Here is a 14,978-nt window from a genome sequence, read left to right as displayed (position 1 = left end):
TCCCAAATATTTCTACACAAAGACCTGATTTTCTTAACTTCTAATTATTCTTTGTGTCTTACAGAGCCCAGTAAAATTTTTAAGATAAGAGCTGTAGAAATGTCTTTATTCCTGTATTACAAAAAAATCCCACATTATCTCCAACACCGTTATTAGGTTAGGTATTTTTTTAATTGTTTAAAATATATTTTCCCTTTAAACGATGTCCTCAGTATCTGTTGTTTACATGCATAAGTCTCAAACTTGATATTTTTTTCTCTAGCTCCTCGTATCTTCATTCATATCTTCTTTGAGGAAAAGTGACCAGAACTCTCAGTCCCAAACAGAAATGCTGCTTTATATGCAATTTCAGCACCACTACTATTTGTCATTTCCCTTTATATTAATTTTCACATATGCGTAGTATTCAATAAAGATGTTTTATAAACTCCTTTTTCCTATTGTTGCTTCTGAATATAGAGTACATGGAACTTGTGCTGGTACAGAACACAACACACAGCAGTCAATAGATAAATGGCAAAAAAATTGAAACACTGAGTGATGCAAACAGAACAATGTTTATATTTAGGATTCATAATCAGGTGTGACCTTGCTGAGAGGTTCAGGAAAATGCTATCCCCCAAGCAAGAACAAGAGAGACCCAAGCAGCAAAGTACTGAGCCAGAAATGTAAGGGACAGAGGAATGAAGAGCTGTTCAATTCCCTGGGCTCCTTCCAGACTTTTTCCTTTCTTTGCACTTAGGAGGATGCTAAGTGTGAATTTGATTACTGCTTGTGGAAAGGAAACTGCACACTGAGGAAGACTGGGTTAGTATAGAGAAAAAAAATGTTTGTTTATAGTTATATAACCACACATGTCAAAATACAGATTCTTAAAAACCCTTTTTACCTTTTTTCTTGTATGGAGGAGCTCTGTTCATCCTTTCATAACATTTGAACTGTGAATCTATAATCTTCTGCCGTATGATTGAATTTTCAGTTACTACAGGCTCTAATGTAGGATCAGTATAATTTACAGTAGAAGAAAGACTTGGAACAATTCTCTGTATGGAAAGGAAAAGCTGTTAGTACAACTGGATAAGCAAAGAGAATTACATTTTTAAAAAGTGAGGATCAGAAATTCTTATTATTAATTCTTGAAAGGCCTTTTATTTGCACATATGTTTATCATTATGATGGGCCTTGTGCTACTTACAAGCTAATTAATGAATTTTATTAATTTATCTCATGAAAACATAATATTTTAACCAAGCCATTTTTCTTGGTGAAGAGAGGGTCACTAAATACTTGATAAAGTCATCAAAATATTTTCATTTAATTTAGTGTCTGCAAGAGAATTTTCTGTCTTCCCAAAGTTAAACCCATGAATTTCTATTTACTTATGCTGATTTAACTCTAGACAGTGCAGAAAAAACATCTCAGTGACACAATCTTTGCTGTCAACTGATTGCTTCATGTTTTATGTCACCTGCTTTGAGCTTCTGCAACAGTTCATAGAAACACCAGGTAGAGTTTAAACCTCAATACCTGACTTTATCTCCTAGTTAAGTACCTTAAAAGTCTCCCTAAACTTGATAGTCTAAATAGCAAGGTCCTCTTTGATATAGTGGCATCTTCTGAATTATCCCATTCTGAGCTGCCTGTCGGTTAAAGGAAAAGATCACTGCCTCTGGAAGTCAAAGATCTCAGCTAGAGAGGTCACTTATGTCCTTTTGCTACCCATCCATCCATCCATCCATCCATCCGTCCATCCATCCATCCATCCATCCATCCATCCTTCCTTCCTTCCTTCCATCCATCCATCCTTCCTTCCTTCCTTCCATCCTTCCTTCCATCCTCCGTCTATCCCTCTTTCCCTCCCCCACTTGTACAGCCAAGGTCTGTGAGCAGAAATGAAGGTGTGGAGGTTTATTTTGTCCTGTTCTGCCTCAATCCTGTATCATGACTCTTCTTTGCTTGTAAAAGATGACTTCCACTGCTTCCCCACTCAAAAGCAGCATTGCTGTAGCACTTTCCTATTATCACCCTCTGTTTTCCCCGACACTAAATGGTACTAAAGCCATCACAAGCACATTCAGATTCATTTGCAGGCTCCTTCAAAGTCTAGGACTCTGATAAACACAAAAACTTGACCTTTTTAGCAGCAAATGCTAATACAGAGATCTTTAGGCATGCATTCATAGTTGTTTGAACTTAAAGCATGACAGGTTTGAAAGTTCAAATATTGGCTTACTTCTTACATTTTGCTGCCCCTTTTTATGTCACATCACAGGCAATTGTAGTCCATCAATATGTTAGTATCCCTCTCCATTTGCATGCTAAACCACCCTTGTAAATACACAGCAAAACCACAGTTTGACTTCATTAAAAAAAAAGCCATTACTTTTATCCTGATACTTCTGTACCAAACCATGTCAGTTTAATCAAATCAATTATGTTTTTCTAATCTGATCTGATTTCATCTCTTGACACAGATGTTTTCAACTGTATACACCTGCTAGCTGGAGGACATGGAGGCAGTCAATCTTGTTGTACTTAAGTAGGTGCTTGAAATAAAGTAGGAAGAATAAGAATGAAAATATTTTCTGGCAGAGATAATTTTATATAAATTTCAGATATATGTATACATCACCCTCTCCCCCTCCCCCCAAGGTACCTTTGGGCAATGAAGCCATTTGGAACATTTCACCTGGCCATACAAGTGAAAAATTAAATATCTAGAAAGTCAGAACAGGAAATACAGAAGCAAAGCCAAACATCACATGTTTCTTAGTTTTAAAAAAAACTAAGAGGAGCAGCTGGAGTCCCCAAGAACCTTTAAAAACCAGCCAAGCAAAATCGTAAATCCAGCACAGGAAAGTGCAGATGAGATTCTTTGAACAACCTCAGCTTTGTCTTAGCCCTTCATGTCCATGTCCATGACACAGGCTCTGGTGCTGCTCTGAAGTGGTTAGTAGATACTGCATGCTAATTTTCCCCATTCTTATTTTGAATAATACCTCAAGCTGTTTGTTCTCAAGACAGAAATAACAGTTTCAAGTTCCAAGGAGGACTTCTGATGCAATATCTTTCTTCTTGATAATTTCTCTGCAATTCTGGGCCAGTTTGGGAAAACATCTATGTGTGGGATGATGGTTTTGAGGGGTGAAACACAATTCAGACACTAAAGTCACCTTTACTCTTATAGATAGTTTTGTTACTTGCAGCGTGCAATTCCTGAAGAAGTCAGTCTTATTGGGTAGAGTTTAATGAGAATATTCTGATCCTTGAAGGTAGACAATGCCTATGGTGTCTTGCATTGTGTACAAAATTATATAAGAGTGCTCAGCCATGTAACCAGGACGCCCAATCTACTGCCCCTGCACAAGGCAATCTTGGAGCAGCTGAAATTGCCAGCAAAATTTCTACTGCCCACATTTAGGCCAACAATTCACTCGGACAGATAAAAATATGAATTAGTTATGTCACTAAACCTCATCAGTGGAAATCACTTAATGGTCTCCAGTAAAATGAAAGCAAGTTTGGATAAAAGTTGGAATAACACTGGATTTGTAATTGTCTCTTAAATGACTTTTATTCTTTTAATTTTTTTGTTTTCCTTTTTTATTTTTATTTCTACTAAACACAATGACTCAGATTTTCAAAGTTAATTGCCCAAAAATCTTTTTGGGCACTTTTTATGCAATTGAATAGTTTGTGTGTGAAATCAAATTAAGGGGTTATACATAGGTATGTCACTGGGATTATTCATCTGTGATATGCCCTTTAAATCTGCTCTTTCATTTGATCACTGTTCCTCATTTTTGTTTGGCTAGATTTAAAAAGCTGGCCTTTGAAGCTTGAACACAATTTTCTTCTCCATTTAAATCAAACTACCACTTCAGCAGATTAATGCAATATTATTTTTCTGGCTTGTTGGAGGTGGAGAAGTCATATCCCTGTTTCAAATACTGGATTTTTACCATGCAAAAGAGAATCCCATGTCCACCACCCAGAATTTAAAGCCTGACTTCCCAAAGTCAGTCCAGTGGGCTGATGATCCAGCCTTTATATACCCGCAGTTCAGTCAGACAAGAATTTTGATGCAGTTTGTAATGTCAGACATTATTATTTGTTTTAGTCTTCCTCACTCCTTACTGTACAGTCAGAAAAAGGCAAATGGGGCAGGAATACATCTCTCTGTCATTATTCTCTTTTCAGAAAGAGCAGGAGCTTGGATATGGCTACATGGGAGAGAAAGTTTAGTCTGTATCATGTTAATGGGAGAGGCTGGGAATGTCCCCTGAATATCTGAGTGTCAGCATTTGTAGCAGCTCTCGTGGAATTAATGATTTCAACTCATCTCTGCTACAATGTTTTAATTGTTTTGTCAATGTATTTTAGAAATTAAGACTTAAAAGATGCATTTGTACCACAAAAAAGCCCAGGTCAATTAATCTTCACCTGGCAACTACTTACAAATATTGAACACATAAAATATGGAATAAATTTTAAATTTTCAGACTCCATTACTGCACATTAAAAAGCCTTCCCATCCATTCATCAGCTACTTCAGATGGAAATATAGATGATGTTTATGCAATAAAGGAATGCGTCATTCATTTATAAACATTCTTTATTAAGGAGAAATAAATAATTCACAATAATCAATGTGATCATTGCTTAAAAATGTACTGAAATCTTCAGGAGAAAACAGTTTAAGTGATGTCCCATGCAGCAGTTTAGCAGCCGTACATATGATGTCACTCCTAAAAGTCCAAGTAAATGACGTCATACATACGACCACCAAGCCACCACGTGACAAATGACTGACATAAAAAAGTGAATTATCATTACAAAGAGAAATTACAGGCTGCTGGGAATGCTGAAGTTTACTTTATACCTAGAATGAATAAAGGATTCTGCAAAAAATTTGACTTCATTATTAAATTATACAAGAATGAACAAACAATGCCCTGGTTTCTGTAAGACAAACTGCTGTTAACCTGTGCCAGGCTGTTGCGTTTCTGCAAGGGAGAATGCATATAAATTAAACATAAAAGTCTTTCACTTTTTCTTCCCCCACAAAATATTGGACATGATGAATAAGCATCCCCAAATATTTTTCCTCTGCCATCAAGGAGCTTGCAGGACACTAACACTAATTGTACATGACATTTGGGAAAAGAAGGCATTTGTAGCTGTCTTTTTTCTCTCCCCCTCTTCCACTAAAAATAGTAATTTAGCAACAATTATTGGTGAGCTCAGACTAGTAGAAATTCTGGATGCTCTAACTATTTTTTATTGATTTCAACAGCTCAAACATTCACTTGGTATAATTCTTTTAAAACTGCTGTGTGCAGTCATCTCTTTGTGGATCACTAAACTCTATTCTTCCATACATCACATTTTAGAGCAAGAGCTCAGCATGATATTTAGATGAGTTTCAGAGCCCTTCTCATACTTTGATTATGTTCGAACTACTTTTCACAATTGTTAGTGTTGGGACAGATAAGAAAATAACTGATACCTTAGGAAGGTCATTAGCATAAGATATTCAGTAAACATAATCATTTCTATCCATCAGAAGTGTGCTAGGAAGCAGCAGGCAATTTCTTTGGGGAAATACTACAACATGACATGTTTTACTTAATCACTGAATGTTAGAATTTTCCCATACTCTACCTCTGTTGGAGCAGGATGGTAATTATCTCAGTGAGATCCCATATGACTAACATGGCAGATTTTGGCAGCTGTTTAAACAAGCATGAGATTATCAGGTGCAGTAGATGAAGACAAGGTTGTTGTATTGAAAATCAAATCATAAATCTTACAGTTCTTTTCCATTTCTACAAAATTTGCTTACAGAAGAAGCTTTACATTCATTTTAGCCTGATAAAATCCGTGGGCTAATCCAGAATACTTCATGGATATTTTCTTGAAGCCCTGATTATCCTCCTGTGAGAGGCCTCTTTGCTGCAATCAGCTGCATAGCAACAGCCTTATTTTTTAAAAAAGCAAAGATGTAGTTAAAACGTCCTGATCATCCCCGAAACTGGGTGAATAGCATACAGCATTCCTGTTTCTTGGGAAATGATGAGCAGCTTGACTCCCAAAGTCTCACACTAATCCTTGCCACCTTAAAATATCAGCAATTTGCTTTCCTGAGCTTCCCTTGTGTGAGAACAGGTTCAGAACTTCTGAGTGCACATACTTACAGCGTGAAGCAATCCATAAATAGTTACAGAGTGAAGTGTACATGCAGAACAGCAGCTTCCAAAGGCATGGCCTAAGGTGATGAGACCCAGGGGGATCTCACCATCCAAGGCTGAGGAAGATCCTGGGCTGCCAGAGGTGCCAGACAGCAAGAAGGCTCAGAAGAAGCGAGACAAAGGAGGCGGTGACAGATCTTCAGCAGCTCTTCTGGCCCATGGGAGATCTGCTCTGGACAAGATGCTGGAAGAGATGCTGTATAAGCAGGAAAAGGCTTGTTCTCACAGTACCTGCACAGGCATGGGTTTCAGAGGTGGACACTGAGAGCCACTGAGCTGAGCAGGAGCAGGAGCCCAGCAGAGTTTGTGGCCACACCACTCCACCAGTGCGTGTTGCCCTCCCAGCTGTGAGGATCAAACAGGTGCACCATGGGCAGCTCCCCCATCATGGTGGCATGTGCTTGACTAATGGTTCTGGAGGCTTGAACCTACCCTACCACAGCTCTATTCCAAAATACACCAGTTTATGCAGTCTCTGAAAATTACATTTCGCTTTTCATAGAATTAATTTTCAATGTTTTGTGAACAGGAATTATTCACGAGTCTTTCAGGTGTTGGAAAGAAGCACCAGACTCTGCAGATCTTTGTGATTAGGGCTTGGTAACAATTTAACAGATCTGGACTCAGTGAATGTGCACAATTTGTTTTTCACTCAAAATGAATTTATTTTAAAATAGAATATTGGTCCAGTGGGCCTAATTAAAAATAGTGTGGCCTTCAGCTGCAGTATCTGTTTAGTCCTTACTATGCATATTGTGGTTGGCTCAGGACACAAAATTGGTGTATGTGGGAAAAACTACTTCATCAATCATCATTTCCAGGGCCATTTGTAGGCACAGTTCTTACTTGACAAAATAAAGCAGAGAATAGAAATCTCTTCTGTCAATGTTCAAAAATTGATCGATCACACAGGACAGACCCAAAACTTCTTCTTCCTCATTTTCAGAAGTTTGATGCTGCTGGGCACACTGTGCTGGTGCTCCATCTTTCTTGTGAAGAGACATGTGCACTGAGGACATGAACTAATTGCTCCAGCATACCAGGACTCATGTACTTGAGGGAAAAAAAAAATCTCAGCCACATTCTGTGGCTCTCAATAATTGCAAAAAACTAGAGAGCATCAGTATAAAGTGAGCTATGACATAATGAACAATTAAATTTTCCAGTGGAATTCCCTTTTTATAGTAGATGATTATATGGTGAGGCATTATCCTGCATCCAAAAGCAAGGGAGTTGCTTGTATTTCTAAATTAGGTCTTGGAACAACTGATGCTTCAGGTTTTTTTTGGCAAAGACGGGTTATTATGGATCTGTACATGGAAGGGCTATAAATTCTATGCAAAAAATTACATGCATAAAAGAGATGGTTTCTATCAGAAGGTACCAAAAGCCCTCGGTGACAAGTCTAAAGGAGGTGGTGGGAAGGAAGTGTCTGGACACACCAGTAAGTAATCTTTTATCTGTGACAAAAAATTGAAGGAGAGATATGAGAAGAATCTGAGGAAAGCAGTGACTCTGTATAGAGGGGCAGGGTGTGCTCCAGCTCTGAGATTGTGTTACGGAATCACAGCTACACTAAGAAAAGAGATTTCAGGTAAAAGTCTCCCCTGCTCAATAGGGGTGACCACCACAGGGGAACCACCAGCACCTACAGTGGCCAAACAGCACAAACAGAGAGCATGGAGCCCAGAGGGGAAAACAAAAACCTCAAAAGGTTGGGCTGCTTTGCAACAACTCGCAGTGACCAACGGGGAGTGCAGGTCACAAATGACAGAATGACAGAAAACCATGGAAGTCATCAAAGAAGGGAGATCTAGAGGCTGTCTTGTGGGGTGGGTAGAGGAGAGAGATAGGAGATCAGTCCTGTCTGTTTCACAAATCACCTTAATTACTGTATTTTCCTCAGCCTCAGATAGTGGCTGACATGTCTCACAGTTCTATGAACAACAGAGTGATTTGAAGAACCAACAGAGTGGGAACAGCCTTTTTGAAAGAGAGAAACCCTTTATTCATCACAAACAATAAATAAAATGCAAAAAATGAATGGCTTCTACCATCTGCAGATGGGGAAGTTTTTGGAAAAATGTCTGAGGCAAAATATTTTTCATATTTGGTCTCACAGCACTATTGTGGATAAGTTTTGTGAAGGAAAAAAAAAAGTTTATTCATGGTCTACTTCTGTGACTTTGGCTTCTTCCCTACCAAAAGGGACATTAAAACCTAAGAAATGTCAAAGTAGAGCACAGTATTCCCACTGCAGTGGGGAAGGAAGGCACATAGAGACTGGAAGCATGAAAATGTAAGTTAAGTTATCCATTGAGGTCAGAATATGAACTGCTCTTTGGTGCAAAGATATTTAAAATTAATGCAGATCTCACTAAAGAGTTTTTAAAATAAATCCTACCCTGGAGTGCTGCAGAAATGAACACAGATCTAACATTGCACACATGCTCTCATGGGTGAGAGATTTAAAAGATCTGGGGACAACAGGGCAAGGATCAGTGCCCCAGGGCTGACCTACAAACCCATACTGTAGGTTAAAGCACCTCAAGTGCTCAAAGTGCTGTTGACAATTTTAGTTATGAGAATATTTACAGTCCTGTCACTTGACTGGGAGCAAAAATAAGCTGGATCTATTTCTTTTTTTGGCATTGTTTTTTTATAGGAAGAATTGTTGTTCTTTGTCAAGACCCCTATTAAGCTGTGCAGATCAGATGGGATTCAAACCAGAAGAAAGCTGGTTTCTCTCCGGCTCTTTGTTACAGACATCTCTGTCCATGGGTGATTTCATAGGCAGTGCATTGTCACATGCACCCCTGTAGGATAGGTAGAACAACCAGCCCAAATGGTCACAAACGCCAGAATACTCTAGTATACCTCAGGTCCCAAATTTTCTTGGGACCAAGTAAGCAGAAATGTATTAACTCTCTTCAATTATTTCTCCATCTCTTCAGCTCTTCTTTGATGAAGGGTCCTAATCCTGAACCATGGATTCAATATTTTCCTGAAATAATGTGTTCTTTGCTGTTCTCCTGGATTCTCCATTATCTCATTTAATTGTTTTCTTTTTATCTCCTTCTATCCATCATTCTCTTACTGTTCTCTACTTTCCTTTCATTTTTTATCTATATAAATTTAAGTGGGCAAGCAGGGTTGTAGACAAACTCTGCTAGGCTAAGAGGAGAGGTACAACCCAGGTAGAGCAGGTAGAGCAGTTGCTTATGGTCTCCAACATATTTTCTACAGCATGTGGGTTCTTTTGCTTCTACAGCATGGGATTTGATGAGGAGGTGCACAGAGATATTTCACATTCAAATGTTAAAGAAGAAGATGAGAAGTAGAGGCAGGAGGAGCTAACCAAGAAAACACAAGAAGAAGAAGAAGAAGAAGAAGAAGAAGAAGAAGAAGAAGAAGAAAAAAGAAGAAGAAGAAGAAGAAGAAGTAGAAGAAGAAGTAGAAGAAGAAGAAGAAGAAGAAGAAGAAGAAGAAGAAGAAGAAGAAGAAGAAGAAGAAGAAGGTTTTCTTCAGGAGCACAGAGCTAGAGCTAGATGAGGAATAAGGTGGCAGACATCACGCAAATTACTCGTACCACATCAGGGTAGTGAGGTGGTTGTTCCCAGCAGCATCACTCAGATACATTTTGATCATTCTGTAACTTAGGCTCTGGGCAGTATTCTCAATTCTGACTGCCTGTAATGTCTATGATTTTATGATGATCAATAATAAATTGAGGTTTCACAAGTAGAGATTAGCAAAAGGATTCAACTTATATGAATTATTATTAGTCAGGCAGAAATGAATTTACAACATGTTTAGAACCACAATTACTCAACAATGTTGCATACATTAAAATAAATGTAATGTTGATATGAAACAGTTGAAAATAGCATTTGAACTAATAAATATATTTATAAGGTTATTTTTCATTTTGGTTGCTTTCCTAATAGCAGATCAACTATAAACAGTGAAAATCCATCACTACTTAATTCAGTTTGTTTCACAGAACAACATTAAGGGCAGTTTTCAAACACATATTCCCATGATACACTTTAGCCTATAAAACACAGAAATGAAAAGTCATATGCATAATCCTCTTCAGACTTGCAGTTCTGTCTCACCAAGTTCAAACTTTTATTAGATAATCTTATTTATCTTCTTTTGAATTTTATTTGTAAGGAAACTCTTCCTTCACCTGTGGAGTATAACAAGTATAACTTGGTACTCATTTTTGTCAACATCACCACAAGTTTAAATGCAGCAGGTGTCATGAGCAGTTCCGTTTTCTTGGACTTACAGTTAGAAGGATGATGAGTAAGAAGCAACTCTGGGTTGTTTTTTTCATTGTGGAGTCTTCTTGGAGAGACACGTTGTAGACGACCCTTCTGGGAATTAAACAACAAAAAATAAAAGCATAATTGGACTTTTTCTTTTATGATAAATTCCTTGTCTTTGTGTATGAGCATATTTTTAGACTTAGTCTAGACTGTGTGTGTGTGGTTGTTTGAGCACCTCCGGCCTTACATGTGCTCAAGTTTGGTCTAATTGAACATTGGTACACTTTAAATTTAGTCTCCTCTGTGGATCTCTGGTGGTGAGTACAGATGGTGTGGGGTACAGCTCCATATTACTAGGTCACCAGCAGCAGATCCATGTTAAACCCTGTGTCTTGTCAGCTGAGGCTACCTTGGTTGTCCTTTTCCCGATGCTTCTAAACTAATATAGAGTTGCAGACCTATGAACAATCTGGATATTTTAAACCTGACTTGCCAAACCCAGAAAGATCCAGTTTGCAAATAAGTGTAATAGCAGCTCTAAAGACATGTTTATGAGGCTAGGGAAAGCCAGAGTTTGAGTCATCTCTAGCTAGGTGAACAAGCCTGTGTGGCAGGAAAAGAGAAACTGGGAACAACACGGTGGGATTACACGCCCCCTGATGCAGCTGGGTGGCTGGGCTGTGGATAGACACACAGCAGTGTAAGCCTCAGGCCATCCAGCATGACTGCTTCAAAGTACTGGGGAGGCAGAGCATGGACATGGCTCCCCAGGTTAGAAGGGAACTGGATCAGCAACTTTTTGGTTTTCTGGGCTTTTCCTGCATCAACACCTATCCGGCCTATGTGGAAAATCATCCAGGTATAATCTCATTGCTTCACAGTTGTGGGAGTTCAAGCAAGTGGAGTTCTTTGCAGTAACACACCATTTTAAGTTTTATATAAAAGTAAGTTCTCTATTTAAGTGAGAAATGCAGCTTTTGTCAAAACACATTGTGCCTTCTGGTGTCTCACAGACCACTCGTGGTGTATGTGCTGAGCAACACAGGACATGTGGCTGTGATCACCTTCAGTCACAGTAATATAGCAAGCACTCTCACACCTTCATTTTTCAGACAGCTTAAAAACTAGAAATTAGGTGTTTTCTACCTGGACAAACAATCCCGTGAGCACCCTACACATTTGAAACCCATGAATTTAATGAGAAAAAGGCATGGGGGTTTGGATGTCTAGTCGAGTTGACATGCAGTGAATAACACAATGACTTGTGTAACATTTGTCTCAGCAACAGCATTGTAACAGCTTTTCTCATCTTTAAATGGTCTGGAAGGGCACTCATCTTCAGAGGGGAAATGAAATATTGTCTTCATCTAAAGCAGAAATGCATAATGTCAAAATGTGATAAAGGTTTGGCACTTCCACTTAAATGTAGCACATGTGACCCAGTTATGTGTAGCACATGTTGCAGTCATGTGTGACTGAGATTACATGAAACATAAAGTGATGGCAAAGAGGGCTCAGAGGACTTGTCTCTAATAGGAAGTAGTGTTCTTACTATCTGAATCTTCCCAGAACCATTCTGCTGTGCCAAAAGTTATGCAAGATGCAAATGATACAGAAATAATATGTAGTTACACTGTGGGCCACAAACTTGCATTTGATTATTCATGGTAGACAACTCAACTAAAGCAAAAACTGGACATCTAGATCAGAGAAAAATGCCTGGAATTGTCTGCATATTTTCCAGGCTCTTCCCTGCAGTCTGTATTGGTTCAAACCGACAATAAAGATTAATGAAGAACATAAAAACAATGGCTCTTGCACAGCTGTACAGTGAGTACAAGCATGAATATGGTGTTCATCCAGTTACTCACTGTACTGCAAAGTGCTCTGCAGTGTGGTGTAAAGCCAGTCTAGTAGGTGCCTCTATTCTTGTTAGCATCATCACTTCTGCTGCATATGTAGGCATTGGTATCACGTTGGCAAAGGGAGCACTTTGCCTTACATACTATTAACACCTTTAAAATACACAACAGTTTCTTCCAATGGCAGAGAGATTAACACAATACTGTGACCTAGAAAGCATAAGAAAGATCAAAGCCAGCTGAATTTATCTGCTATACCTGCTTTTCCTGCACTTTGTGCCAAGAGTGCCTGCAGCACCAGGCTGGGTTTATGCCTGCAACACCAGATTGGGTACAGCTGTAGATGTGGGTAAATCTTATTCTCATGAGATTTTGTGAACATTTGTTATTGTCTACTGAAAGAACTAATTGTCTACTGAAAGAACTATTTAAAATGTTTCTTTCTCCTGTCTCTCCTAATTAAAAAAAGCAATCTGTAAAATATTTAACACATCATTTCCCTTTGTGTTAACTAAAATGACTGCACCATATAATAATACATATGAGTAAATGAGTAAGAACTATTTCCCATGCTAAATCCTAGCTACTTTATTTATTTATAGTAATTTTTATTTTAGCCAGCTGTGACCATAGGAATGGCTAACATGCCAGATAAAATTTAGTGCTTTTTTGTCTTTTTCACAGAAATCTTTTCTACTGGCAATAATTTCAAGAATAGCTGAACAACAATATTTTAACTATCAGACTATAAAGCCCCTGAGTAAGGTTTTTTTTTTTTTCAACTATAAGACTGGCCCATTACACTACAGCACACTTAAGCTGGCATCAGTACTGGATCAAGGATGATGATCTCATTGAAATTAGAAGATACATGCAAATACAAACTGTTGGTCAATGGGCAGGGCAGAAGCAACAGGGAGGCAGAAAGATTCGCACAAGGGGAACCCCAGGAGATGGACTCTGTCAGACAGAGGAACAAACCAACATCTCCATGGCTCATCTCCAGTGATTCAGGTTGAGGTGTGACATGCCAGACAAGCTGGGATGATGCTCAAAGCAGTATGCTCAAGTGCTGTTTTGGGTCATTTGTGTTAGAACGATCACCTTTTGGCATGGACACTATGGGCCATGGGCAGCACGCCTGCAGCTGAAGGAAGGCTGGACAGCCCAGAGCGCTGCAGCTGTGCTGCCAGGAGCAGAGGGTGGAACAGAAATGAGACTGCTCCCCAGTGTGTGCTCGCAGCACGACTCAAGCACACACGGGCTTCCATGGCAGAACCCACAGGAAGCTGTTCTCCATGCCATCTTCTGGCTGCTCAGGACCACCTGACTTGTGCCAGCTCCACAGCCACACTATAGGGCCACACTATGAAGAGGTGAGGAAATTAGTTTTCAGCTGTACAATTTAAAAATCTATTTAAATGTGATTTTAAATTTATTTTCTTTTTTACAATTACAGGTGGAGAAACAATAATATTTCAAGCTGTTTTAAGAACAGGTATTGCAGATGTTTTAAGGTATGCGTGAGTTTTTCCTGAGCTGATGCTTATGACCATAAACAACAGGAATTACAGATAATGCACTGATAGTTCTTGGGATCATGGGAGCTTATGTAAGTATGATTATTATGGCAATGTATAAAATTACACCAAAATTTATTTCCTTTGCTGGAGTTTCCAGGCAGGTTTTAGGTGCTATGCTGACTTCTGTTCCTATAAAATTTAGTCTTTTTCCCTAAGTCAAATGACATACTTACTCAATGTTAAGTTAGCATAACATGCTGCATGCATTTCAATTTTAGAATATCCATATTTAGGGATCAATCATAAAAAAATATTTTCCATAATTGTATTAATTCTTCTGCCCCAGTTGCTTATAATAGTTACATATGACATCCCTGACTGTTATTTGAACTAGAATATTGTTATTTCTTTTTCTGCAAAAGTAGCATTTATGTAGCTCATTGTGTGCTAAGGTATTCCTTCTGCTTCAGATATAATAGTGGTATCACTGAAACCTTGGGATTATACCTGAAACTTATCTGAGGATGAACACAGGATCCTACTCAGTAATGACATCTCTTTTGTCTCTGTCCAGTTATCTACAGGTGCTGAACAGGCCTTCCATTACAATTACCATTGGGTCATCCAGAAAATGGGACAACCTTCCCTGCACAGCAATTTGCACAAGGCCAACAAGGGAAATTAGATTTAGTCAGAAAGAAGGGTGTATGAGGAAGATGTAAAAGAAGGCAGAACAGCAATAATTCTCTGCCATGTTCTGAAGAATTGAAAGGAAGGAAGGAAGGAAGGAAGGAAGGAAGGAAGGAAGGAAGGAAGGAAGGAAAGAAAGAAAGAAAGAAAGAAAGAAAGAAAGAAAGAAAGAAAGAAAGAAAGAAAGAAAGAAAGAAAGAAAAGAAAGAAAGAAAGACTGGAAAAAACTTCTTTAATTATTCTGCTCTGATAAATCTGCAGTGCCATCTTTCACAATGCTGCTGACATACCTTTAGATAAAGAAATGGTTTTAAAAATGGTTTCTAAAATGGGAATTTGAGAAGTTGTGGCTAAGTACAGAAGTGTAATGCAAAAATC

General features: G+C 38.6%; 1 protein-coding gene across 6 annotated transcripts in view; it reads right to left on the bottom strand.

Annotated features, from left to right (window-relative positions):
- CALCR (calcitonin receptor) overlaps window positions 1-14,978 on the bottom strand; it is a 154,441-nt gene that overhangs the window by 60,582 nt on the left and 78,881 nt on the right. For 3 of the 6 annotated variants that reach the window (XM_021551731.3, XM_031503834.2, XM_021551730.2), the window contains 2 exons: window positions 10,546-10,633; window positions 890-1,043 (listed from right to left, as the gene is read on the bottom strand). In XM_021551731.3, coding sequence (XP_021407406.1) covers window positions 890-1,043; window positions 10,546-10,593 — 202 coding nt within the window. In that variant the 5' untranslated portion in view covers window positions 10,594-10,633. The remainder of the gene's footprint in view (window positions 1-889; window positions 1,044-10,545; window positions 10,634-14,978) is intronic. The other 3 variants (XM_021551735.2, XM_021551733.2, XM_021551734.2) reach the window with 1 other exon arrangement.

Source organism: Lonchura striata, chromosome 1 (assembly GCF_046129695.1).
Source record: "Lonchura striata isolate bLonStr1 chromosome 1, bLonStr1.mat, whole genome shotgun sequence".
Lineage (NCBI taxonomy): Eukaryota > Metazoa > Chordata > Aves > Passeriformes > Estrildidae > Lonchura > Lonchura striata.
Note: the sequence above shows the minus strand (reverse complement) of the source record. Positions and strands in the feature narration are given on the sequence as shown.